A 27,530-nucleotide genomic window follows, 5' to 3' on the forward strand; every position below is an offset into this window, starting at 1 on the left:
TGCAAGGTTCTGCACCTGGGCCGGAACAATCCTCGCCACCAATACAAACTAGGGGGTGAGGTATTGGAAAGCAGCCCTGAGGAAAGGGACTTGGGGGTTCTGGTGGACGAGAAGCTGGACATGAGCAGGCAGTGGGCAGCTGCAGCCCAGAAGGCCAATCGCATCCTGGGCTGCATCAAAAGAAGCGTTGCCAGCAGGTCCAGAGAGGTGATTCTGCCACTTTACTCTGCTCTGGTGAGACCTCACCTGGAGTATTGTGTGCAGGTCTGGAGCCCTCAATACAAGAAGGACATGGACCTGATGGAGAGGGTCCAGAGGAGGGCCACAAGGATGATCAAGGGGATGGAGCACCTCTGCTACAAGGACAGGCTGAAGGAGCTGGGGTTGTTCAGCCTGGAGAAGAGGAGGCTCCGGGGAGACCTAATAGCAGCCTTCCAGTACCTGAAGGGAGCCTACAGGAAGGCTGGGGAGAACCTGTTTAGAAAGGCCTGTAGTGACAGGACAAGGGGAAATGGCTTCAAGCTGGAGGGGAACAGATTTAGATTGGAGATTAGAAGGGGGTTCTTTACTGTGAGGGTAGTGGAGCACTGGAACAGGTTGCCCAGGGAGGTGGTTGAGGCCCCATCCCTGGAGATATTCAAGGAGAGGCTCGACGAGGCCCTGGGCAACCTGGTCTAGTTGGGGTTGTCCCTGCTGACTGCGGGGAGGTCGGACTAGATGACCCTTGGAGGTCCCTTCCGGCCTGGGAAATTCTATGATTCTATGATTCTATGAATGTCATTGCTCAGTCCTGGGCTTGGTGTGCTTGCAAAGAGATGGGAGGTTGGACTTGGTGACCTTCCCTTCTAAGGGTCCTGCCTGCCTGGCCTAGGTGGGTGGTTGGAGTCATGCCGCAGTCGTCCCTGCAGTGTGACCTTGCTGGAAGGACTGACATCATGTACTGAAGACCTGACAGCACCCAACTTGATCTGTGAGGGCACCGCTAGATGCTCTTGAAAAAATTAGCATTGCTACTAATGATACCTCAGCAGTGCTCTAGATCTCATCCTTTAATTAAGAGTTTTAAGATGACTCTCTTTGCTTTCCCTAACGTCCCAGCTCCTGGAGCAGGTCATTACATGAGTCTACAGAGAGAAGAAATGAGTGGCTGTCATCTTAACAGAACTGTTTATAGCTCCCACAGCTGGGGAGAGACACCTCTGAGTAACCCCTGGGAAACCAGAGAGCAAAAAGATTCCAAATACGTATATATTTTAACTGTCCTGTTTCTTCTGTCCATGTTGTGGTTTTGGGGGCCTGACTCGTGATTTCACACACTTGGCATTGGCAATACTTCTGCTGAACAATCTGCTCTCCCTACATTGCATAGCTGGACTGAGTGAAAACCAGTGACTTTTTCAAGGTCTTTCTGAGTCTGCAAAGGTGACCAGGAAGGGGATTAATCCTAGAGCTGGAATATTTCAGCTGGGGCAGCTCCCCACCCATGCTGCATGAAGGGACCGTAAGACTAATTCCATTGCCTTCTTCCTTTTCTCTGTATCAGCTGCCTTAGGGGCTTTTTAGAGTGCCTGGTTGCTTATCGCCGCTTTCCTGCTGCAGGGCACAGTCTAATTTGACTGAACATTGTTAGTGGGAGAGGCTGTGAGAACCACTGTGATCCCATGTCCCGGCGTCGCAGCTCTGCAGTATTTCAGCACGTGAAGCGGTTGTTTTCAATGGCAGGCTTCCTGGTCTGGTGGTGTTTGTTAAAACAGGCATTTATTGGGAGATAACAGTAGGGACTGGCAGCCTATTTAAATCACAGCTGAGTTTTGTATTATAAATTACATCAACTTTTGGAGTGCCAGACTTCCCAGAGCCAGTTAATTCCTGCCTGACTGGGACCCTGTCTCTGTTCCAGAGTCTGCAGTGGTGGCTGATTTATTTTACTGGGGGATTTAATCAAAACCTCTGGCTTTAACATATGCAGCCCTATGTGACTTGGGTTCTCCCTTTCCTTGAGATCTCCCTCTCTTCCTGAGCGTTAACATGGTAATAAAGGTCAAATGAAACACTCCAGCCAACATATCCCTGATCTAGTTAGGAAAAGCTGATGGCAGTCCAGTTTTGGGATGAGGGACACGTTATGGGGGCTATACTGCTCTGAAACGACCTCGCAGCCTGTATAAGGACTTTGCTCCCTTGGCAACAGTGGGGTGAAGTGTGGATGGCACATGAGGCTGGAGCTCTCTGTATGTTTGTTGCCCAGAAGCAGCTTGGATCTCAGGGGTGTGGAGAGCACAGCCAGAGAGGGAGGGACGGGCTTATGAAAGCCCAGCAGCTGTGTGTGAAGGTGGTGAGATGTCAGATGCTTCTGCAGCTTCCCTGGGGCAGTCCTGGGGAAGCAACCCTCAGCAGAAGCGATGGCTGCATGTTTCAACCCATCCACAGGGCTCCCATACAGCTGGAGTTTAATGCCCACCTTGTGTTGTCGGATGGGGTTTCATTACCCTTTGGCCAGCTGGCCCTTTCCTTCTTTGAGGGACAACACTGTTTTCCAGTGCCTTTTCAATTAGTCTCGCTCAGAACAACAAGCCCAGTCCTACCTGAGCAAGCTGTGGTTTCCTGGATCTCACTGGCTGGGCTATAAACCCAATTTGGCATCTGTTGACTTGGGAAGTGTTAGGGTCCAGCGTATAATTAATAGCACTTTCCTCCCGGGGCGCAAACTGAAGTTGATGTGCTGTAATTAGGAACACACACAGGCTCAGAGGGTGATTTGGGCATGAAGTTAATGAACTGTAAGTCCCCGTAGCTGCCGAGGAATTTGAGCACAGTGACTCCAAAATCAGCTGCTGAGGGAGAGCTGGAAAGCTCTGGAGGGGACAGCTGAGGGGACCATGCAAATCAGACCCCAAAACAGACTGAAGCAGGAAGGTAACACACAAACTACTCCCAAGAGGCTGTGATAGCACATTGTTGTCTGTCTTCTCATCTGGCAGTCGTTGCCTGCCCTTGCCCTGGGATTGAGATCCTGCTCAGAGAGCTGTGGGCAGTGCTGAAGGCTGTACGCTCCCTGCAGACCATGCTGCTCATTTGTGAGCTTTTTGAAGTGAGTATTGCTGGAAGAGAGCTTCACAGAGACCAGTGGGGAGAAGTGGGAACAGAAACAAGTCTGATGGCAGTGACCAAAACCCACCTGGATGCGTTCCTCTCCAGCTTGCTCCAGGTTAACCTGCTTTGGCAGGAGGGTTGGACTAGGTGATCGTCGAAGGTCCCTTCCAACCCCTACAACAACTCTGTGATTCTGTGTTAGGAACCCAGGGCAGCAGTAACACTGAGACCTGCCTGTAGAGAAGAGATGGGGACACCCTGGTGGTCCTGCCCCAGCTGGGTGCCACCACTGTTGGGATGAACACGCTGCTGGGAGCCCCATGTCCACTAACCACCTTTCTGTGTCTCCCCAGCTGTCTGTGACCCACCGTGCCAGAACAAGGGCTCCTGCAGCCGTCCCCAGGTCTGTACCTGTCGCTCGGGATTCCAGGGCTCCCGGTGTGAAGAAGTTGTTCCTGAGCAGGAGTACCACCCACCCGGTGCTGCCTTCCAGCCCCCTGCAAGCTCCCTCCGGAGGAGGACCAGCACGGCAGGGCGGGATGCTTCCCTGCGAGGGGCTCAGGCACCTGTTCCACGGCACGTCCCGGCTGTGTAAGTCAAACCCAGCTCCCGGCAGGATGCTTCCCAAATCCACAGGCAGCTAATGCCACACTTGGTGGGGCCACAGCCTCTGCTTTGTGAGACCGAGCAGCTCGGCTCTTGGTGGAGGCTCCTGCCTGGGCTGTGGGAGCTGATAGAAGGGGGTCAGGCCCTGCTGTCCTTCCAAGGGACTTGGTTTGTCAACAGCATTGTGTCACAGTCCTCAGGGACATGCAGGGATGGGACAGGCTAGTGGTTGTCCCACAGTGAAGGAGGACTGTTAAGCTCAGCAGTTTGCCCTTGTCCAGTTGATAAGCAGTGGTAGCTGCAGGATGGATGGAGGAGTGGGGGTTAAATCTCTTTCCCAGGAGGATGTGTTTAGAGCGCTATGTCCAGGTGGTATCCACAGGAAGGTACACAGAGACAAGGTGTGCTCTTAAATGCTGGTGTGAGCAAAGTGATGATATTCAGAGATGCCTCCTGGCAGACTCTAGGTGTTACTGAACCATTTGTTCCATATTTCTGTGGTGTGCATCATTTTGGTACCCAGGCAGGCACCCGTACATCAGGTACAGGAGTAAAGATGCAGCTGTTGGAGCTCTCGGAGGTCCCTGCAGGAGAGACTCCGTGAGGAGCATGTTAAGCTCGGAATGACAACTGTGGCATTGTCTGGTCCTTTTGGGTGAGGAAGAGTTTACAACTTCAGCCCATCTGCCTCAGATCAGTGCTGAGGTGCTCTTATACCTGAGCTGCAACTCCTCCACACTTTGTGTTTTGTGAAGTCCCTCTGGAGCTGTGGGTTTTATGTTGAAGGAGGCAGTAAAGGGGCTTTTCCATGGCAAGCACCTCTGTGGTGCTGGCAGCTCGGTGGGGTGGAGAGGTGGGAATGGTGCCTGCTTGCTGTACACCAACCCACACCTCTGCTTTTCTGTAAGAGTCCCTGGATATGGGAGCGAAGTGTCTGCATGGCTTCTAAAGGCCCATGGTGTTCTTGCTGCTACTCACCCAGTGGCTGGGCCAGAAAGACTGGTTTTGCTGGTAGCCACCATGGCAGAGAATTTGCACATGGCTTCTAGCAGAAGTCCCTCAGTCAAAGTCAAGAAGACATGACAGCAAATTTCAGGTGGTAACTCCAGTTTCTCCTTTTCTTCTCCGACTTGTCTTGACTTTCTCTGTCAGCATCACTTAGAGCTGCCTGCGGGAAGGGCAGGTCATCCTTTGTTTTTCTGTATCTCTGCAGGTTGTTTTTAAAGTGTCTGTTGCACTTCAAGTAGCTGTTGCCTTTCTGTCTCTTCTGAAGCAGAGGCAATGCATGGGCTGGAGACATTTCTAGACACTTACTCTCAGCTATCTGCAGTTTTGGAGGGGCTCAAATGACTGACAAGGAATTGACTGACACCGAGTAATTCACTGAAGCAGGCATACCTTGGTGGCCAAATGAAAGATTATCTGATGGGAACCAAACTCAGGCAAGGCAGAGGTGATGCTGGCAGGGAGAGGTGGCCAAGCCCCTGTCATCGCTGCCCCGAGCGAGCACGCAGCCCTCTCACGTGCCTGCAATCCTGGTCATTGCCGACGAGTTTCCCCGCAGGGATGACCTCCTCCTATCCCTCCGTGCCACCGCTCCGTGCGCGAGGACTGGAGGGGCGGGAGAGCAATGCCCTTGGAGATACAGCACCTGTTGAAGGCTTTCCCAGTAAGGAACATGACCTCAGGCTCCGTGCAGAGGATGGGGGGCTGTGCGGGCGCTGGCAGAGCATTCCTCTCCCCGCAGTCAGACACAGCGGCTAGCGATGGCTGAGCTGGGATTGCTGAATGCCCAGCTGCCTGCCGTACCTTAAATCCTCTGGCGCTCTCCCAAGGTAACAGGACTCCGGTAAGGACCATGCCGTGCCATTTCTCCTTCCCTCCCCACGGAGGCCGTAGGACGTCGCCTTACCCCACCAGATTCAGCAAGAGCGTTTGATGGTTCGTCCTTTGGGACGGCCGCAGGTGGGTGCCTGGGACATGGCCACGGCTTGCTGCCTTCTGGAGCCGTCCCGTGCTGTGCCTTCCCTGCCTGGGTGATGCCTAAGCACCTCACTTCAGCCTCTGGGTGGTTTTCCTGTACAATTCAGTTGCTCAGGTTCTGTCCGTGGCACATATAACACGCGGTGGACAACTAGCACGACCTAAAAGTCTTGCTGCTGTTAGACGGGTTGTTTTCCGAATATTTTTTTTTATATTTTTTTGAGCATCCCCTTCATCCTGCCGACCTCTGGGCCAGCTGTGGAGCGCTGTAAGAGCGAGCCTCCGCAGCCGAGGGCACGCTTCTTGCTGCTGTTGTACCCGGCTGTGCCCTCCCACTGCTTCCTCTGCGCTGCCGTTGGTGCTCATCTGGCCCCTGGGTAAGGTGGCTCAGTTCTATAAACCAGCAAAAAAAAAAAATAATAACACAGCAAAATTAAGGATAATTTTCTGCCACTTCAGCGGGCTAAACGGGCTTATTGAAATATTACACCAGGACCAGAAGGGTTGGACGGAATTGCAAGGCTAGCAGTGGGGAGGAGGAAAGGGGTGGACTCCCCGTTTGAGGGAAGCCACTCATTAGGTAGATCATTTGTCTTGTGAAACCATGCTCTAAGACTTGTCTGAACTTGGAGCCTGGTTCTTGCAGTTACATCACCTATTTCTGTGCTACCACCAAAGTACTTTCTGTGCTTCTGCATCGGGCTTTCTCCACACAATTGGGTTGGTGCAGCAAAAGCAAGAAGTGTATTTGCCTTCCCAGAACTAGGTAGATCTTGCTCATATTTACAAGGCACTGCAAATTCAGGGTTACCTTCACTGGATTTCAGTTCACTATCAAGTCTGAGAGGAACAGCTTGGGTTTTCTAGTCCTTGGTTTCCTCCTGGATAAAAATGGGTTGTGCTGGTGGGACACTGACTTTAAGGTGAATCCACCATGCTCCCACAGCAGTTGGCTTGCTTGTCTGATTTGTTGATAAGGAAGAGGTAGGAAGAAGCTCTTGTGGACAGAGGACACTGCTGGTTCCAGGTCAGTGATTGTGAGAAGACTATGAGATCCAGGACAAATGACCATCCCCAACCTCCCTGCACATTCATGTTGCTAACAAGGAGGAGTTGCGCAAGAGTTGGAGTTTATAAACCTCTAAGCCTCATCTTGCTGTGCCAAGACAGGAAATCAATCCTCACATGAGTGAATTTGCTTTCTCTTTTAGTTTATTTGTGTGTGTGTGTTGGCTTTGCTTGTGTTTGTTTGTACAGAGGTAGCAATCAGAAGCTCTGAAGTTGTGCATTAGAACAATGTTGTATTAGATGCTGTATAAACATGCAACAAAACCCATGAATCCTCTCCAAAGATCAGCTCACGAAGCAGATATGGGGTTGTTTTTGATTTCAGTACGTTCTGAAGCGAGTATTTAGAGACAGTGAGGAGACTGACGTCCTGGGATTTTCAGGAATGGCCTGCACCAAAATAGTCCCCACTTGTCTGAATGGCTGGGGCTGCTTTAAAATGAATTCTAATCCTCAGCTAGTTGGACTTGCTGTTTGTGATGACTGCCCTTTCACTGTGGAGAGTAGCATGGTCTGGAGGCAGGAAGTCTTTGGGAGTTTGGAGGAGCCTTTAAAGCCTTGGTGAAAAGCATGAAGGGGCAGCTGCCTGTTTTCATGGCACTGGTTCTGGTAGATGTGCTCAGGCTGTCCAGACTTCATGCCTGGAAGCAGAAGCAGTGATACCTTCTGAGCCTTCCCTGCCAGGAGAGCCCAGGAAGCATGACTGTGACAGCAGGAGATAAGTTACTGTCAGTCTTCTGCCCTTAGCCTTAGTGAGAAGTAGCAGCTCCTTGACCAACAGGGTTGTACCGCTCATACGCAACTGGTTGTGCTGGTTGGTTTGTATTTGCACCTGGCAGATGTGAAGGTTAGCAAATGGGTCTGCGGGCATTCCCAGTGTAGCTGCCGTAGATCCATTTCTGGGCATGTTGGCAGTCCTGGGAAGATGGAGCCATGGATGTCAGCCTGAGCATCAGCTGTCAGTGCTGCCATATTACACAGAGCCATCGGTGCCTTTGTTTGGAGGGGAAGAATCACAGCATCCTTTGCTTGCCCACATGGTGGACGTTATCTCTTCTTCTCCTTGAGCCTAAAGAAGACATACCCAGCCCTATCAGAGCTCAGCACTTGCCCAGGGGAAGCCATGGCTAGAAGAAGGGCAGCTCTGTGTTTACTTTGCTGACACTGGAGCTGGTGATGCTCAGGCTTTCATCCCTTAAAATACAGGCTGAGCAATGAGTACCACTTCCCAAGTCCCTTCCGCAGGCTGTGGCTCAGTGGAGGTTTAGAGCTGGGCATCTGAGGGAGCCTACGGGGAGTTGGTAGCTGCCGCAGAAGCTGGGAGGCCTCAGCACTGTGCTGCTTGGAACAGGGAGTGCTCTGGAGAGCAAAATCCTGGGGGTGTTAGAGGCCCTCCCGGCATGGACTAGCTGCAAATCCTCCCTCTTCTTGATCTCAGCCTGAATCTCTGCCCGGAGAAGCAAAGCCCCGACGGATGATTGTGCGGGTGGAGCTGCACCTCAGCCCAGAAGCCGAGCTAAATGGAAACAGCTTTGTTTTCCTAAGGCTGGAGTATCAGCAGAATTCCTGTTTATTTAGCAGGGAGTGGAAAGGGCTTGCGCCCCTGCCCCTCGTTGTGATGGATGGCCAGCTGCCTCCGAGTCTGGGCAGCGTGAGAGCAGGGTCCTGCTGCTGCCACCCGAGAGGGTCCCTCCTGCAGGAGGGCTGGGCATAAATCTGTAACCAGCATCTACACAGGGGAGCTGTGCTGCCCAGATGGGATGTGTGTGCTGGACGAGGGCTGCCTGGGAAGCAAGGCATCCTTCCTCTTCACAGAAAAGAAGGGATGGCTGGGACCTGCAAAGCATTTTACCAGCAAAAATGCAAGGGAAAAGGACATAGCTGTGGTATGAAGCGCTGAGACACTGTGCAGACAGCTTAATGCAGCTAAGCTCTTGAGGGCAGGGAGCTTCCTTCGAGAGGGCTCTGTTTAGGCAAAGCAGTTGCTGGGAGGTGCCTGGTGTTTTTAGGATGGAAAAGGAAGAAGGCTGAGTTGCGACATGCCCGTCCCACTGACTCCTGATCTCAGAGCCTCCTCTCTAGCGCCTTAGAGGAGACATCTCCTCCCTTCCGCATGAGAGGAAGGGCTATATGCAGCCCTTGAGGAGTTGTGGCAAGTGTTCCTGGCCTGGGGACACTGGGAACCTGATGCCAGCAGGGAGGCTCTGCCAAAATCTCTGTTCTCTCTTCTGGAAGCAAAGGATGAGAACAGCAGGGAACAAGCAGAAAGCAGGATCTTGGGTGTGCAGCAGAGGTTGCTGGATGGAGGAAGTATATTTTCCCCCTTTTGAAAATTAGCTGAAACCAGCTCCCGTTCTGGTGGCAGTCAAATGTCTAGCGTGGTCCTTTGCAGAGGAGAGTGGAGCCCATGGGTGGATGTAAAGCTTTCCATACTGGGGTGGCCACTTATAACACGACATTGAGAACTGTGACTTGTCGAAATCAGCTTGATTAGCTTGTTGTCACTGAGGACTAGCAGGTAAAAAGAAAGTTCATTGCAAGATCACTTGCTTTTTAAAGATGCTGCTCCAAACAGAGACAGATTGTTAAAGCAGGGTCTGGAACCTCCTGTCTTGCCAGCTTTGAACTTTCCACATTTATGAGGAGATGTGGAGCTTTCTTACTGCCTTACTTGGGTTGCTGCTGAGGGTCCAGGACTGTTTGTCCACGATATGTATAGTGCCAGGAGGAGGTCTGTACCAGCCACGTACCTACTGATCACACCTCCTGCTCTTCTGCTCACTTATGACTGTCACTCACCTCACATTTACGAGGGTTACAATTTACTAATACCCAAAGAGCAGAGAAAATGAAAGCTGATTCTGGTTGAGAAGCCCCTCTGTATAAGTGCATTCCCGTGGCATGGGCTGTGACAGGTTTCCTACTTTGCTTGGAATAGGATCAGCCCAGGAGATCCACAGTGTGTGACGTTGAATTTCTGGGGTAAAACACTGGAGCCAACCTTGCCTTCCATCACTGCGGCGTATTTATGCATATTTTCCCAGTGCAGATAAGCCCTAATTGCATCTTTCTAAGGTGCTTCCCTTTGGCAAAGTAGTTTTCACGAGGTGGCCAAGCATCTACGTTCCTTGCTTGAGAGCCAACTTTAGTAGATATCTGAGACCTCGTTAAAAAACTGAAACTAAAAAGCCAGTGCCAGTCTGTGTGAGAATATGTGAAAAGAGATTCCATTCGGGGCAATGAGATCTCCATAAGCTCCAGATCTCGGCGCCGCTCTTGCTTTGACACAGTTGAAAGCCCTTGGCAAGCTGGCTGGGAAGCCTAAAGGAAAAACTCAAGCTACCCAAGAGGAGCGTAAATGTCATTTTTCTTACATAAAAATACTTCTATTTTTAAAGTACATGATATACCTTCTTTAGCCTGGCACCAGATACAGTTGCTCTACTTTCTAGTGTTTTAAAGCTGTCAGCACCATTCTGGTTTATGTGTTTTATGTATTTACTTTCTAGGGGGTTACATATGCTTCAGAGCAGCAGGAGGATAGCTGGCTTTTCAGGCTCCTTTTAAACTCCAAATATGGTCTTTACATTAGGCCTGGTTCTTCTGCACCTCTTTGGGAGCCGTTCCTATAGCTTAATTCAGCCTCTAGGCTTCAGGAGAAAACGTTCAAATGCACTTTTCCTTCTAACTGAAAGAAAAAACGCTGCTACTGTCAGCTTAGTCTGAGACTACATGCAGGAGAGCAGGGAGCAGGGCAAATGCATTGTACATGTGGTAGGTGAGGTAGTACAGAAAATCCAGTTTATAGCCTATTTTATATACTATACATACATCATTTGGGACATTTATGACAATACAATTTATGTAGCAGTTGTATAAAAAAGAAAGATGTTAGAAGAGAGCTAAGGCCACATGATCAAACGCTGGAGAGTTTTCCCCTAATGCCTGAATTAGGATTGTCATCCAGCTTGCTTTCAGCTCCCTTGAGCATATGGATTACACTGCAGTTTCTCATACCTGATCGTCTGCTGCCTTATTTGGTTTAAGCTGGTACTTAAGCAATATCAAAGCTGTTCTCTTTGGTTTCGAGTGTTTTCCATAAATCACCAACTGCTGGCAGGACACAATGGATGAATTGAAGATGATTTGATACAGGGAGCGGTTGAAATGGAGATGTAGACTGTATAAAAGATGCACGTTCACCTCTCCTTTCTTCAGAAGCACCCTGAGAAGTGCTGCCCCGAGAGCCTGGTGCTGGATAGGATTGGTACCCAGTTCTCTGCACCAACCCATTTTTGTCTCACTTGCATGGAGGCTCTCTTCAGAAATTAAAAATACAGACAGGAACTAAGAAGAGATTCAGGCTGGAAAAATATTATCTGTTACAGCTGAAGGAAAAAATCCTCCATGGGAGGAAGAAATCTGGAAGAAGGAGAGGCTGAGATTTTGCAGAGTAGGAGTGAACAGCAAATTAGACAGGGGAGAGTAATGCAGTGTGGCCATGTACGAGAGACCAGCAGAGCTTAGGACTTTGGAGGCAAAAGACCCGAGTCGCATGGACTTTTTTCCTGCACACCCTGGGGTCCTGCACTGAGTCAAGGGATTCTTTTTTGCCAGAAAAGATCTTGACAAATTGGAAGGAGGGAGGGAGGGAGGGAGGGAGGGAGGGAGGGAGGGAGGGAGGGAGGGAGGGAGGGAGGGAGGGAGGGAGGGAGGGAGGGAGGGAGGGAGGGAGGGAGGGAGGGAGGGAGGGAGGGAGGGAGGGAGGGAGGGAGGGAGGGAGGGAGGGAGGGAGGGAGGGAGGGAGGGAGCTGAGGGGAATGGTTAACAGACCCACATCTGCAAAACTGGGCCAAACGCTGGCCTTGGAGGATGGGGAGCATACTCGGGGGCCGAGGCTATCTGGAGGGGGCAGACGGAGTGTATTAGGTTGCCTGTAGCCTTGCCAGGGTGGCCATGCTAATTTTTCAGCTACGAGGCTTTCTACAACAGCAAAGTGCCAAACTCTTCCCGGGATGTAATGACAGGTTGATAATGACACTGGAGCTCTGCCTTTTCCATGGCTCTGGAGCTGCTCTGCTGAGGAGCTGGAGCCCAGGCGCTGCCAAGGCAGGCGCAGCCTTTCTGCCTGCTCCAGAGCCTTTCCCACCAGGGATGCCATGAAACCTTCTCCTCCCTGCTGCTCCTCGGTGTGGATATTGAAGGCCCCGTGGGAGAGGTATGAGAGCAGATTCGTGATCACAGTACCCCTGGAAGCACTGGCTTTGCCACCAGGCATCATGCATACATGGCCAGGAGCCCTCCTGGTCTGCAGCCAGGCTCTAGTCTTCTGGCTACTGAGCAGCTGGAGGGATGGAGCCAGTGTAGAACAGTACAGAATAAAATCACCAGGATGCTAATTTCCTGATCCCTGGCAGGGCCAGGACTTCAAGAGTGGGCAGCAGTGTCACATCCCAGCACAGCTCTCATGGCTGGAGTGCTGCAGGTGAGGAAATCCTATGTGTGGCAGGGGATGAAGAGATGTGAGGAGACCTAACTACCCCTAACTAATAGAACCAAAGGCCAGGTGTCCTGCTGGGTGTTCAACCATTATTTTAGATTAAAATATGTCATAGATCCATAGTGTTCCAGGATGAGTGGGAGACTTCCCAGCACCTCCTGCTGTGGATGAAGAGCCTCCCCTTCTCCAGATGAGAGGACTACACACATCCCCTCTCCACTCTCTTGCTCTCATGCCCTCTGTGTGTGTTTGTGTGTGCAGCCACAAGCTCTTCACCCCACTCGTGTGCTTGGGATGAAAGAGAGGGGCTTTGCTTGCCCTCTCCGTGTCCCATGTAAAGCAGGGGGCAGGCAGCTGGCTCCCCCGACTCCCCAGGGTGCATGTGGGTGTGAGGATGAATGAGCCAAAGTGTTTTTTCAGGGCTTTGAAGTTGGCAGCCTGGTGGAGGGGGTGAGTGTTGCTTGTCATAAGATGGAAACGAAACTCCAGAGTGCTTGTTTTCTCTCTGCTATACAGGGGAGACGAGTGACCTCCCTACAGACAGTGGTGAGCTTTTCTCTGGTGAACGCCTCTGCAGCAGGTTTCCTTAGATGGGAACTGGGTCCTCAGTTCACAGCTATTGTGTCTTGTGGAGACAGAGGGTCCTTTGGGCTGGAGATCTCGGTGTGCTTGTGGGTACAAGGACAGGTTGATATGTTGTCCTCTCTTGTGTGCCTCTGCCCTAAATCCAGGTCCTTCCCCTGCCAGGCAGGACCCTGCTGCTCCCTATGCTGGGGGGCATAGGGAGGAGGAGAGGGGCAGTGAAGGCATTGCTGTGGCCGGTGGTGGTGGCTGAACCCTCTGTGAGGTGGTCTCGTTGCATGGAAGACAACCCAGCTCTCCAACTGTGCCATCTTTTTGTACCTGATTTTGTAACAGTGCAAAAGTTGTGGCCATGGGGTGATGTCTGCAGTAAGATGGTGGCACTGATGGAGACCTTCATGTGGTGGCAGCTGTTAGGATGCTTCTGGATGGATCTCATCTCACCAAGGTGTGAGAGCAGCTGTGTGACTGCCTCTGGCCGCAGCGCCGTGTCCATTGATCGTGCTGCCAAACACCAGGCCCTGCATGCAGGCAGGGGAGTCAACTGCAGCAGCTTTCTCACCACTTTAGCCTGAAGGAACTTGTGGCTGAGCTGGGGAGAGAAGGGCCGCACAGCCACCCATCTCGCTTGCCACTAGCCACACGGGCCGTGGCCAGCTTGGGCAGCTGTGTCAGAGGGGTGGTAGTTCATCTGGCCTCCTTCTCCCTCTAAATCCCTGTTTTAGTCTACGGAGTGTGCAAGGTTTGGCCCAGATGTGGCATTTGTAATCAAGTAGCCTGGCCTGGTTCCTCTGCTGGCTCCCCTTGAAGCTCAGAGAGGTTGCAGTCTGCATTTTGATTTTTCCGGGAAGCACTGGCTTGCACTTCAGGTCTGGAGACAGGCAGATTACAAACAGCTCTTCATCACGCTTGGCATTTGGAAATCATGGTTCTGGCTGCTTTATGGGTTAGCACTAAGGTCTGGTGGATCCAACCAGGAGCATGATCTGCTGCTCCTGGTGAAAGCCAAGTGCTGTGCCCTTGTGCAGGGCACGTTTCTGCAGCCTCTCTGGGCCAGGCAGGTGCTGTTCCCATGCTTGGAGAGCTGGACTGCTTCCAGGGAGTCAGTTGCTCACTCCCTAATACACAAGAGCAAAGAGGAGCACTCGCAGAGTGGCAGCTGGCACGTGTGGCAAGGGAAGGGCATTTAATGTCAGCAGAGAGCTGTGTGGAGACGTGTGAGCAGCCTCTTTGGCTCAGGAGCAAATTGGACCCCCAGGGCCCAGTTAAAGAGAACCTGTTCACTGTCTATGTGCTTATAGAGGTTTACTTACGCGGTGTCTGACAACCCCTGAGCAGATAAAAGTAGTGTTCACAGCCCATCTCCTTCTCCCTCTTTGTTCTCATGCACTCCACAGTGGGCTGGGAGCCAGCTCGGGTGGCCCTACAGCACCAGCATGACTGCTTTGGAGACCAGAGGAAGGAAGATGCCAGGGTGGTGGTGGAGGAGGGACTGAGCTTGGTGGCATGGGGCAGACACCTGGTGCGTTTGCTGTTCCATGGACTTGCACATCTGTTGCTGCCATTTGTAGTGAGACATCCAGAGAAATCTCAGCCAGCCAACTGGCACATAAGTCAGAGAGCTGGTGTCACCACAGCAAGTTGGCACAGGAGAGCCCAAAACAAGAGCAGTGAGGGCTCAGTGACAGCCTCTTGCTAGCTGTGATGAGGGATTGTGGTGGCATCTGGGTGTTGGACTGGGCATATGCCAATGGCATTGAGCGTGCTGGTGGGGCAGGGAGCCTGACCCTCATTCCTGCCTGTGCAGCCCTGCTTTGGCAGAGCTCATTGTGCCCAAGGCGAAGGGTGCTCTCAATGGCATGTCTGCCCACAGGAGGTCTTGAGGTCTGGCAGGGGAGGGAGGATTTGGATGACTGTCTTCCTGCTTGCCCGATGATGTGTGTGAGCTGTGCACTACGTGGTGGCAGATGAACATGGAAGGGGAAACCCTGGCAGCTGAGACCTGTTGTGGTAAGCGATAGGTTGCCACTTGCCTTGATGTCCCCGTGACAGCCCAGGTGCCTGTGTGTGGTGTGCCATCTGGCATGAGATCTGGCTGCAGGTGATTGTGAATCAGGCATGAAGGCACCCATGTGACCATTCCTGTGGCCTTCATGGCACACAGGTCCTGTTTGGCTCAGCCGGGAAGGTCTGCTGACTCGGGGAGGCTGGTAGCTGCTTCTCATGGCCAGGAGAACTTCCCTTGCCTTCCACCAAACCCTGGGGAGCAGGGGGCTTTGCACTGCGGTGTCTCCCTCGCTTGCACAGGAGGTATCAGGGCTGAAGGCAGCTGCAGGAAGGACAGTTGGGAAGCCTGAAGCAGGCAGGTTTCAGAGCTATGTCTGCTGCTCATGGGGATAATAAGCTGAGCCAGGATTTATGGACATAGTCTGGGTGGGCTTGAAGTCAGGTGCCTTGTATGGTGTGGTTTCCCCCCTCCTCCCCGAGTCCTAAAAGAGCTGTCTTCCTTGTCAGCATGTTTGTGAGCTAATTGATAATAAACTTGAGTGCTCTCTAAGCAATGCCTCCTCAGGGCCTGGAGCCTGAGCCATGAATCCCGTCTGCCTGCTGAGGAACCTGTTTGGAGTCCAAGAAAGGGGAAGTTTCTGGTCTGCGGTCAATTTGCTGCTTTCCAAGGCTGGCTGCTTCTCTCTCCCCCCGTAGACACAGACGCTGGTGTTGAGGCTGCCCATTCTTCTGCGATGCTTTAGTGGAAAATCAGCAACTGCCGAGCATTACAAAGGGGGAAGTGAATCACTGATTTTGGTCCCCGTGGCCCCAAGCAGGGAGGGCATCTAGCCAAAGGGACAGGCGGATGGACAGGACAGACACCGAGTGTATTGTTCGTTGTTTAAAAACCAGGGGAGAACCCGCCTGTTGTCCTGGCAGGTTATCAGGGGCTGAGCATGACTCAGCCCCCGTCCTGGCCGAGCCTTCTTGCCTTGGATCTGTGCACACAGGCTGCAGGCTGGAGGAGCTGGGGTGGACTTAGCAATGCTACAGCAGCTCTCCTCCCTGGGACCCTGCTCCCAGCCCCGCTGGGCAGCCCCACTGCCTCTCCTGCTGGCTGGAGGCAGCAGTCCCTTCACAGGCAGCGGGATGGTTGTATGGAGATGTTGAGAGATGGAGCTTGTTGAGCTCGGACCCTGGGATGGGGGTTCCTGGTCTCTGGGAAGATGGTTGCTTCTCTGAGGATCTCTTATCTTCAGTTTTGTTTTGCCCAGCGCTGCCCCACTCTGTTGTTGCCCTCCTGGGAATTGCTCCTTAGGTCTCTATCATCTCCCCCTGATGCTCAGCAGGGTGCGATTCTGTTTCCAGCTGGAAGAGTGACTTTCCAATCCTCATCTGGCCAGCCCTTGCCTTGCCTGGGGTGAGCACCCCTCCCTGCTGACCGCACTGTCCAGGATTCACTCTCTCCGTAGTGCCTTGGGCTGTCCACCCTGCTGTGGTCAGCCAGGCTTTGGCTGGGGAGAGGGCGAGGCAGGCCGGATGAAAAGCCAGTAATACTCCTGTGGCACTTGGCTCTGCATTTCCTTTACGCAAACGCAAAAAACACCATTTCCCAGCTTGCTAGTGATCTGGCCAAAGTCAATAGTTGGATGAAGAGTGGTCGATAGAAGCTAAATCCAGGAGAGACTGAGGTGTTGCTGCTGGGGAGAGGGAAGTGCTTTGAAGAGTTTGCCACCTTTGCTTCCAACCCCAAGGAGGATGCCTGGCTTTAGGTCAGTGGGAGAAGCCACAGCTGTATACCCATCTGGCTTCCCTGTGGATTTTGCTTGGCCAGAGAACCATGATCATTAGAAGTGATCAGAGACTTGAAAAATGCTTTCTATATACAGTGGGTTAGAAAAACAGTATTGTTTTCTGGACCCCACGGTCTTGGTGATTTAGACTGGATTATTGTGATTCTAGGTACGTAGTCTTGAAATTGCAGGCTTTTAAAAAAACCTGTGGTTGATTCAGAAAAACGCGGTCCTCCTGTTCATCTATGTGGTTTCTAGGAGCCTGCCAGCTCAGTCTTTTGCTCACTGTCCCCAGCAGGGTGAGAGATACCAGTCACCTCCTCTGGACAGGGAATGGGTTCATCCGGGACTGGGCAGGAGAGCCATCCTATCTGGGGAATATAACATTTCTGTACGTTCTCTAGCCTCTCTAGTCTCTGAAGTAAATATAGAGCAGAGTATAACCAGTAACAAAGCCTGTTTAAAATAAAGCATTTCTAGACAGGCGAAAGTGCAGTGGTAGGCGTGCAGTTCCCTTGCTGGATGTCATACAGGTGTCATTTGGATCCTGCAGAGATCTGTAGCACTAGAACATAAGGGACCAGGTCTCCTTCGGTTCTCCTGACTTTTGGCATGTGTCCTCAGGGGCTTATTGGGAGTCCAGGTCCTTGACCTGCACCTCGGAAGGGGGCATCTACAAGTACTTGTGGGGTAGTTTTGACCTGTTGTAGATGTGAGTCACTCTGTCTGCACCGCTCCCTCCCATCCTGAATCTCTTTTAATTTTGATTAACACCTAAAACCTATAGGAGTGAAACTTTCCATGTGCTGGTGACTGCAGTCTCTCAGCCAGTGGCCTTTCAGCAATCAGCCTGGTAGAGATCAGCAGGAGCACACACATCCATGCTCCTGGAAGGAGAACACTGCTCGTTCTACCGTTTCTCCTTGACCCGTGTTTCCCCTGGATCATAGCTGCTGTCAGCTGGACACCACAGAGGTGAGTGTCCCAGGAGATCCCAGGAGGAGAGGTGTCCTAGGAGTCTGCACGTTATTTCTGCCCCGCAGGCTGTGCCCAACACGGAGAAAGCTGTCAGCAGCTCCAATGGATGAAGAGCAGGGAAACCAGCTGCTTGGCAGGTGGGCGTCTCCAAAGGAAGAGACCACTGCCTCTTTGCAGAGATGTGTGCTGGCCATGTGCCTGGCTGGAGGAGTGGAAGTGAGTAATACCGCATGGAGGGAGGCTGAATGAATATGAAGCCCTGGGACTTTAAATGTCCCAGATACATAGTCTTTGAGGTCTCAACCTCCTCTCTTCTTCGGTATCTCTTCCCTGAGCAGGTGGAGGCATGGAAAGTGGTAGCACAAGCTGCCCACTCTGCTGATCTGGAGTTGCCCCATCTGTTTTCCATCCTTGCTTTTACCCTTAGGACAGACCCACCAGGGAGAGAACTTATGGCAATGTAGATCCCTGGGAAGTGAACAAGCTCTGGCCATATATATCTTAATATATAAGATCCACCAGATTGTTAGGGGTTGCTACTGCCTTCTTGCCAGGTTGATACTAATGTGGTGAGCTCAGGTCTGATCCTTGAGATCCTTCAAGCAAACCAGTCCCCATCCACCCAGCATGGACTGACTCTGAAGGTTTGAAGGGGAAAAGCTCTGTTTTGTATTCCCTGACCATGAGCCAGCCACTTGGCGTGACTTGGGGATGGATTGGGAGTGACAAACTGAGATGGAAAGACGCCCCTCGCCATTGATTTCTGTGGCCCAGGGTAGGATGGTGTTACTCAACTCAGCCTGCAAATCCCAGAACTCATCTGCCTAGAATAGAACCAAATAAACAAATTAATTCAAAGCAAATCTGCCTCCCCCTGCTGTGACACACACTGGAATGCTTTGCCAACAGGATCCCAGTAGGACAGCTTTTCCTCAAGTGTTGCAAGCCATGGAGTAATGTTCGTACTCCTTTTTTGCTTTGTGAATTTGGCACTGCCACTCACAGTAAGCGCATAGAATCCACTTTTCTGTGTAACTGAAATGCTAATGATTATTTTATTCAAAGTCCTTTATATGTTGCATTTTTGGGAATTTTTAATTATTTTTTTTCTTTTACAAGCCATAAAGCCAAGGGATGGAATTCCTTCAGGCAGGCAATGGGTAGCGCCCGGCCAAGCCCTGCTACTTGCATGTAGCATGCTCCCTTCCTCAAGGACAAATGTGATGCGAGTCTTTTCAAGCACAAGAGCTGATATTTCCCTGTTTTATGCCACTGGTCACCTTCACCCAGCGAATCTTCAAAACTTAGGGCTCAAGTTGCCCTCAAGTGACCAGCACTAGGACAGTGAGCATTGTTGAGCTGGGGAACTCTCACTTCTTTTCCTTGGGGTGCTTCTGTCTATGAAGTAAAAGACCTTGGAAACCCACCCACATTCACCCATAGGATTATGCTTGGAGTCTCCCTAGAGCTCTGTACAGCTTTTCCTTTGTCACTAACAAAGCCAGCAGTAGCACACCAGGTAACAAAGCAGAAGGTAATAGGCACCAAAAGTTGCTTCGCTGGCAGCAGGGCTGGATTAGTAGCTCAGAAATGTGTGTGCAGGTCATGCCTGGTCCCCATGACCATCAGGGGTAGGTGGTACTCTGCAGAATCTCAGGAGAGCTTCTGAAAGAGGCTGGTAGGGACTGGGGTAGAACTGAAATAAAGTTCAGTTCTCTGCAGTTTTTCTGGTTGGCCTTTCTGATTATTGAAAACCAAGCACTGTTTTCTGTCCTCATCTCAATTTAGATCTTTGCTTGCGAATATTTTTATCAGCAGGTGATGATTTTGTTATCCATCTGTGCTCTTTGACCGATCCCATTTGCTCTATCTCCATCCCTGGATGACCTGTAGCCAGACTCCACACCAAACAGCGTAGGAACCTTCAGCCTGCAAAGCCCGCTGTCTGCCCAGCAGCACGGATTACCAGCGCTGCTTCTTCTCAGGACTCCTGTTCATGCCTCCTCTCAGCAGCTCAGCCACCCGTTTTCACAGTTTTCCTGTGTTAGAAGCAATTAGGTAATGAGTATCCAGACTGGGGTCTTCGGTTTCTAGTATTAAAACCGTTCATTCTTGGATTCCTACAGCTCAAGGCCAGAAGTTGCCTCCATGACAGCACAGATTATGCATCTTTATTTGGTTATATTTGCACTGTTCCAGTGATACCTCCCAGCAGCACACGTTGCTCTCCTGAGGCGATGGTAGCAGGAGTTGGGGAATCCACTACTGGGGTGTTTTTTGCAGAAAGGAAACAGCTATAGTGGCTGCGTGTGGGCATGATTTCCCACGTGTGGGCATGATTTCCCACGTGTGGGCATGTGGGAATTGTTTGGCTTGGGTTTGCAGATGTTGTTTCATGGTTTGCCTTTATTGGTTAGATTACAAGGCTCTTTACACCTGGCGTTTTGTTCCTGTGGTGGAACCTGTGCCCTGTAATCAGAGCACCTCTTAATCTTCTTTCTTCTTGCTAAACTGAAAAGATTGAACATTTTAGGTTTCTTATAGAAAAGGCATTTTCACCAGCCCTCAAATTACTTTTGTCATGTTTTTTCTTGTATCCTCTCCAGTTTTTCAACGTCCCTTAGAAGATGTGACATATTTCACATCAGAACTAGATGTGATATTTTAGCATACATACTCCCCGCTGTGATGAGGATGTGTAGGGAGGCAAAAATACCTCCCTGTTCCTGCAGTGTTTCACTGCCCTGATGTCAGGGCATTGAACTGACAGTTCATATTTAATTGCTTGTCATTACCCCCCAAATCTTTTCAGCATTCTGGTTTCCAGGATCGTCTCCTATCTGCAGCTGCTGCCTGCATTCCTTCTTCCTAGAAGTGTAATTCTGCATTTGGCTCTATTAAAATCCCATATTGCTTGGATGGATTTGCCCTCCACAGTGATCCAAACTGCTCTCTGTGATTGCTCTGTTCTCATCACGATACACCACATTGCAAATTTTTGTGTCAGCAGCACACATTATCAATGTCGATCGTATGTTTATTTCGAAATAAAAATATTTATTTCCAGATGAAATCCTTGAATCGTGCCAGGCCTCGTACTGATCACCCTGGAACCCATCTAATTCCCTCCCCAGCGACAACTGCTTCTTGTGTTCTGTCACACAGCCAGTTTGTTATTCATTTCACATGTGCCTGATTGACACCGTACTGCCCTGTTTATTTTTTTATCGGAATAGCGTGGGCTCTCAGCCTGTCGGTGTGCGTGTATGTAATTCTAGCAAATGATGAAAACAGACTCCTTTGACAAGAGCGGTTCTCCATAACCCCTGTTGATTTGACCTCACTTCTATATTCCTTTCGTTTAGTTCCCAATTAATTGACCTGTTCATCATCTTTTCCATTCTGTTGTTCAGGGCTGATTTCGGGCTCGCTGGCTGACAGTTACCTTGCGTATTGCGCTTGACCTGTTGGAATACCGGTGCAGAATTAGCTCCCTTTCCATCTCCCCAAATCTTACCGTTATTCCAAGCTATCCAAGCCAGGGATGTCAGTGAGCCAGAGCTGCTGTCAGCCAACTCTCGTTGGATCACGCAGTCCTGCTGGGTTTAGAAACACCTCCCCTGTGCTGTGACAGGAAAAATGGTGACAACCATAAAGTGGGCTGGACCTCTCTGGGCACTTTGGTGGGACAGAGCTAGTTTGTCCCAACCCCTTGGTCAGAGATGGAGGTGTTGGACAGGGTATGAAGAAGACCTGTCAGTGCTTAAGTTCAGTTGCAGAGGAATCCAAGATGTGGACTTCCAAAGAAATTCAAAGGGCATATGGGCAGCCAACCTACTTTGGCCCCTGGTGTACTAAAGCCTTTTTCCTTGCAGGTGGTGCAGGGCGAGAGTGAGGGAGACACTTACTGATAAGCACAGAGCACCCTCTTGGAGGCTTAGTGCTGCCAGTCAGTAAAAAGGAATGGGAGCAAGTGCAGTAGAGCAAGGTGTGCTGTTCTGTCAGTTTAATGGGAAGAGCTCTGCCTAGTGGTCTATATGGCTTCTTCACTGAGTGTAAGAAGTGTGACCTCGTGAGCTGGATGGCTTCTCCATGCTTAGTCCCCAGAAAACACCAAAAACCATATGTGCAATTATTGAAGAAAATTATCACTGCACTTACAGGAGGGACTTCTGGGTTATTTTCTCTTGTTTGTGGCTCTCTTGGGCCAAGTTTTGTTTATTTCCTTGGCCTGGCTTCTCTTCTGCCTGCTTTGCTGGTTTTTCAGTGCTCGTTTGGGGCTGGGAAGGCAGGTCTTGAGAAAGCTCCCACCACAAGGTCGAACAGATTTAGAGCTGTTTGTGTTTGCTGGGGGAGGGATGTGCGGGGACATGGAGCAGCCCTTGAGCGTGACGGGCCAACAGAGGTGCTGCAAGGGAGCCAGGGCGCCTTGTGATGGGTACAGGGAAGGTGTCTTGGTGAGCACTGTTCCTGCCAGGCTCAGGGTGTGGGGCACAGTCCCTAGAGTGAAACGGTGCCATCGTGATGACTGAAAGCAGGTGAGGAGTGGGACCCTGTTCAGGTAGGCAGAGCTCTAGGTGTCCAGGTGGTGGCTCAGGCAGCTGGGTGGTGAAGGTTGCCACAGGGCGTCCCTGTGGACAGGCATTGTGGGTCAATGCAGTTACTCGTTAGAAGTATTGGTTCATTTTTTCTCTTCCACAGGTCTCAGAGCAGAATTGGCTCTCCTGTCTCCCCGCAGCACACAGGGCCATCACGGACTGTCCGGCGTTACCCAGCCAGCAATGGCCAACTCACCTCTAATGCACTCCCCAACGGGAATGGACATGAGCAGAGCAGCTCTGGGCCACACAGCCTTTCTCAGGAGCATACCTTGTCAGCAAGAGGTAAGGCCTCCAGGGCTGTCACTCTTTTGGGGTTTATTGTTGGGACGTCCAGGGGAAGGAGAATAGTGTGACTGGGGATCCCCAAGAAACCCTGGGGCCTCCCAGGACTGTGGCACTGGGTGGGATGGAAAGGGAAGGCCAGCATGGGCATTGTTGGGCTTGGTGAAGAAAGAGATCCTACAGAAGGGGGACAAATCAGGGGAGGAAAACGCTGACAGCAGGGGAGAGGAGCCAGGGGGAATGTGACAGATGCCTCCCAGAGGTGCTGAACATCACCCCAGCACGGCTGCCCTGGAGGGAGATTACCTCACTCTGTAGGAATGGTGTCTTCCGACTTCCTCCTCAGTCTGAGCTACTCTTGAGGTCAGATTGTGCAACCAGCGTCTAGTTCTTCCCTTTGGCTGTTCCCTTGGTGCCTTCTGACATGAGCAAGGATCAGGTCAGGCTGCTGGGACGTGCAGCAGACCCTCAACTTCTCCCCAGCTAGGACAGATGCAAGTTGTCTTCTGCAGCTTGCCTCTCCCTGAAGCTGTTCTTCCCCAAGAAGGCACCACGTGGCATCTCAGCCCTTATGATTATGGCCATGAACCTTACTGAAGATGTAATCTGAAAGTGGGGGCTGAAATGAGGAGAGTCGGGGGTGAGCACACCCAGGGAGGCACCCACAGAAACAGCTGTCTTGCTGGGCAGGGATGGAGAGCTGTGGTGTCAAGCCAGCTGGTTCGTGGTTACACAATAGTTCTGCCTGTTGTCTGTTTTCCACAAGCCCCCAAGAGCTTTGAGCGCCATTTACCCCCTAGTATCTAATGTGGGGACCAGGGGGGACCACAGGTGACCGTAGGAGGTCAGGGGACGCTTGCAGGGAGACATTGGTTTTCTCAAGTCCTGATGCTCTCTCTGATGGATACCAGTGTCACTATTTGCATGGAAAGCCTTCCAGTGGTTTAAGGGCAGCCAGTCTCCTGGCTACTGACATGGCTTGAGAAGGAATAGTGTTCGAAGCAGAAAAACACTCTTTATACTCAAGTTAGCGCATGTGTGTCCCTTCACATGGAGTTACACCACTACAACTGGGTAGGCAGAGTGTGTTGCTGGCCATTTTTCATGCATTGACAAGCCCTTACTGATGCTGGAGCAGAGAACAGGCTGGAGTGAGTGAGGGGCAATGAGAGACACTGCCCCTGGGAGAAACACAGACCACTCCTTGCTCTGAGAATGCTTTGGAGCTTGAGCTGCAGATTACCAGCCCCCTGGCCTGGAGATGCTGTTTCCACTTAACACTGTCCTTTTCTTTCACAGGGGCCAACCTGACAGAGAAGATTAGGAAGATAAAAATTGTCTTCACACCCACCATCTGTAAACAGATGTGCCGGAGCGGGCGCTGCTACAACAGCTGCGAGAAAGGAGACACCACCACTCTCTATAGCCAAGGGGGGCATGACCACGATCCCAAGTCCGGCTTCCGCATCTGTGAGCACCCCGAGGCCCCCAGCCCATCTTCTTGCCTGCTCTCCCACTCTCCTACTGCCTTTTCTGCCTCTACAGACTGGGGGCTTGGGCTGCTATAGGGATGGGAGGAGGTGGCCTCTCCCAGTGCCTTGGAAGATGTCTCCTGGGATCTTTGGGGCTTACTCCATGTCTCTCACTGGGGGAGGAAGACAGCCCTTGCCTCATTGCTCTCTTTCCTGGGCAAGCAACTTCTGTTTCCATCCCACCCCAGGTAGGGGGGACGCGTATGTTTGAGTCAGGCCTGCAGCCAAGCCTCGCCACCCCCTCCTTCTCAGAGCCAGCTCACTGCTTTCGTTGGCATCCAGTCTTGGGGCTGACTTTCATCACCTAATTTCCTCCTGTTCTCTCCTTTCACTCACGTGGCAGCCAGGAGAACTGGCTGCAGGTTGCAAGCTGTTCCTATAAACAGGGCTGCTGAAACCTCTGCTCGCCTTTCAGAGCTGCTGGGATTGCTTGTCAGGTCACTGTGATACCCAGCTGTGGGTTGGGCACATCCTCTTGGAGCTAGTTGGTGGGAGCAGCCTGCAGGACCTGATGGGACTCATCCTCTGAAAGCCTCTGTAACTCTCAAGTTCTTCAAACAGTGAGAGAGTACAAAGTCTGGCTGTTGTTGACACCAACTGATACAGGGTTCATGGGAGTTTCTGCCTAGATCCCAATCCAAAGATATGTCTGCTCCCCCCAAAACTGGCTGCTGGGGTTGAGCAAATGAATGCAGAGCAGGGTGGAAGCTCATCCCTTGGGATGAACCCACCAAGCCATCCTGGGATGTGCAGCAGCAGCGTCTCATCTCACGCTAAAATGAGTCAGGATGATCTGTCAGGAAATCCCGTGCCTTGCCTGAATGTCGCTCACACTGAGAAATGCTCTGGGTTGCTCCAAGCATCTTGATGAGGCCAGAAATGACATGACTTCGGTTTCATCTGTGGATGCTTTTTCCGAGCCTGTGCAGACGAATTGCTCCCGATTCTTTTGTCCCACTCCAAGCTTCTCCCACTTGAGCTGCTGGCAGGGCCAGGGCTGGCCGAGAGACAGGCTCTGAGGACGTGGCTCTCTGCCCGTTCTCTCCTTCTGCCTCTCCCTTCCCCACTGAGCTCCCTTCTGGGCTGGGAGGAAAAACCCTGCCAAGTGGGGAGGGGGCGACGCGGAAGAGAAGGAATTGTGCTGACTCGGCCGCATGTGGCTGCCGTAGCTCCTGCGCCACTCCAAGGGATCCTGTTGTGTGTGCCAGCAACACCACCTTGGCCCTGGCGCGTTGCCTCACAGGGCATGGGTGCCCCAGGTTGGCCAGAGCCCAAGGAAGGGCTCATCATCTTCAACCCATAACTCTGACCCCAAGTAGAGCTCGGGGAGGACCCCAGCTCCTCCACCTGCTGCCGGTGGATGGTGATGTGCAGCAGGGACCCCGGGCTGCCTCTAGGCTGCAAGTGCTGACTCCAGCCCAGTGCTGGGTTTGCTCCTTGGGGGCTAGTGCTGGCCCAGATGCAGGTCCCTGGTCTCCCCCAGACACCCCTTGGCTAGAGGCAGTGGCTCAGTTTCTCTGCTAAGCAGACCTCTCTTTGCCTTGCAGACTTCTGCCAGATCCCCTGCCTGAACGGAGGGCGCTGCGTGGGCCGAGATGAGTGCTGGTGCCCCTCCAACTCCACAGGGAAGTTTTGCCACCTGCCAGCTCCCTCTCTGGAGAAGAAGCAAGGAGGGAGAACCCCAAAGACCCCAGCTGGTGGCTCCATGAAGCAGTCCACCTACACCCTGCCCTTGTCCAACCAGCTGGGTGAGCATGGCTGGGGGCTTCAGACCCCTCATTTCCCTTATACTTCTGAGTCCTCCTACTTGGGTGCTCCTCAGATCTTCATTAACAGGCCGGAGGAGGACACTACCTCCTTATGCTTGCCTTTTCAGGCCAGGTTGTTAGAGAAGTGGTTCCCTTAGTTTCTGAAGGGCTCAGGTTGCTGGGGAAAGTTTTTGGTACATTTGTCCTGTTTTTGGGACAGAGAATTGTTTTCTCTTAGATGGAATCTTCCTCTGGATTTTCTGGTGGGGTCCGTCTGCCTCTCCTCCCTTGTGACTTTGTTGATGACAAGATGCTCTCTGGGTGCCAAATCGTTGCCAGTTTGTCATGACTGTGGTATAAACTCATCTTCCAGCTTCCCTGAACCCTTCCCTGGTGAACGTCCACATCAACCACCCTCCAGAAGCCACAGTGCAGATTCACCAGGTGGCCAGGGTGCGGGGTGACGCAGAGGTGTCGGAGGAGAACAGCGTGGAGGCTGTCCTGGTGCCTCAGCTGGCTGCTGTGCCCTGGTACACCTACGCCCCCGGGAATGGCAACAGCATTGCCACAGAGAGCGGCCAGCAGCAGCAGCGAGCCCCGGGGCTGCTGGGGAGGTGCTTTCGGGAGGCTCTCCATGGGCAGGTAAGGGATCACCCATCAAGCTGTTGGAGCATGTGTGTGGAGATGCGTTTCTTGTTCTGGGGAACGGGTGCGTTGGCTTATGGGGCAGAGAGGATGGCCTTTGGATGAAGTTCTTCAGCGTTAATGTGGGCATCACCCAGGTGCTGTGGGCACGGGCAGCAATGTGTTAGTTATTGGGAAGAAAATCCCTTGTTTTGGCCCAACAGGGAGACCTCACCCCCTTACCCTGACCAGGCTGTGCCCTGCGGCGGCACAACCCAGACTTGATGGCTTTCACACACAGTCTTGTTAAAAAAGGGTGCCCTATTTATAGCAACATTTACAGCCATGCTCTGCGATTATTGTAGGAAACGTATAAAACATAGGAAAATTCCTTTCCCTCTCAGACGATAAATGAAAGTCTGATTTCCATGGAACGACGCCTTCCCGGGCAGCTCAGTCGAGCCTTGGGAAGCAAACGCACGTGAGGGGCTTTCTCACCCCTGTCCCGCAGTCATCGTAATTTCTTATTTTGTCTTTCCCCATATGTTTCTCTTGCATCACTGGAAAAGCATCGAAAGCTTTTGGCACCCACAGGAACACCTGTGAGCTCCCCCGGAGCAGCTCACGCTCAGCGAGACCCCTGGCTGGGCAGCCTGGGGATCAGCCCCCTCCCCACCGCTCCCCAGCCCTTTCTGGGGGGCTGCCCCCGATTCAGTCCCTCCCATCCTACTGGAATACGCTCTCGCCCATTCCCTCGCACAAAAAATAATTGAGATCAAACCCTGGAGCTGGAAAAGCCCCACTCCTCTGTGGGGAGACGGCAGCTCTCTGCGCCTGGGAGCAAATGATGATGCATGGAGATGCTCGTGGGCGCCCAGAGAGGCTGTGGGAGATGCTGTGGGGGAGTCAGGGGGTCCGGCCAGGGGGTACCCTTGCTGTGCTCGCACCTCACCCAGCCAGGGTGATGCCATGAGAGGGTGAGGAGCCCGGCGGGGAGCTTTCGCCTCTCCCCGCTCCGCCGCAGCCGAGCCGATCGGTATGCAAGCGCTGGGCAGGCGGCCACGCACGCCTGGAGAAGGGCCAGCTCTGGCCTGTGGGCCATGGCGGCTCCGCTCTAATGGGGAAGCCTGTAATCCAGAGGGCCTTGCTTG

General features: G+C 52.1%; 1 protein-coding gene across 3 annotated transcripts in view; it reads left to right on the forward strand.

The window, feature by feature from the left end:
- Positions 1–27,530, forward strand: part of LTBP2 (latent transforming growth factor beta binding protein 2) — a 78,190-nt gene that overhangs the window by 15,248 nt on the left and 35,412 nt on the right. For all 3 annotated transcript variants that reach the window (XM_014942049.1, XM_014942051.1, XM_014942050.1), the window contains exons 3-7: positions 3,447–3,684; positions 22,294–22,475; positions 23,775–23,945; positions 25,555–25,755; positions 26,129–26,397. In XM_014942049.1, the coding sequence (XP_014797535.1) occupies positions 3,447–3,684; positions 22,294–22,475; positions 23,775–23,945; positions 25,555–25,755; positions 26,129–26,397 (1,061 nt within the window). The remainder of the gene's footprint in view (positions 1–3,446; positions 3,685–22,293; positions 22,476–23,774; positions 23,946–25,554; positions 25,756–26,128; positions 26,398–27,530) is intronic.

Source organism: Calidris pugnax, unplaced genomic scaffold, assembly GCF_001431845.1.
Source record: "Calidris pugnax isolate Ruff unplaced genomic scaffold, ASM143184v1 scaffold56, whole genome shotgun sequence".
Taxonomy (NCBI): Eukaryota; Metazoa; Chordata; class Aves; order Charadriiformes; family Scolopacidae; genus Calidris; species Calidris pugnax.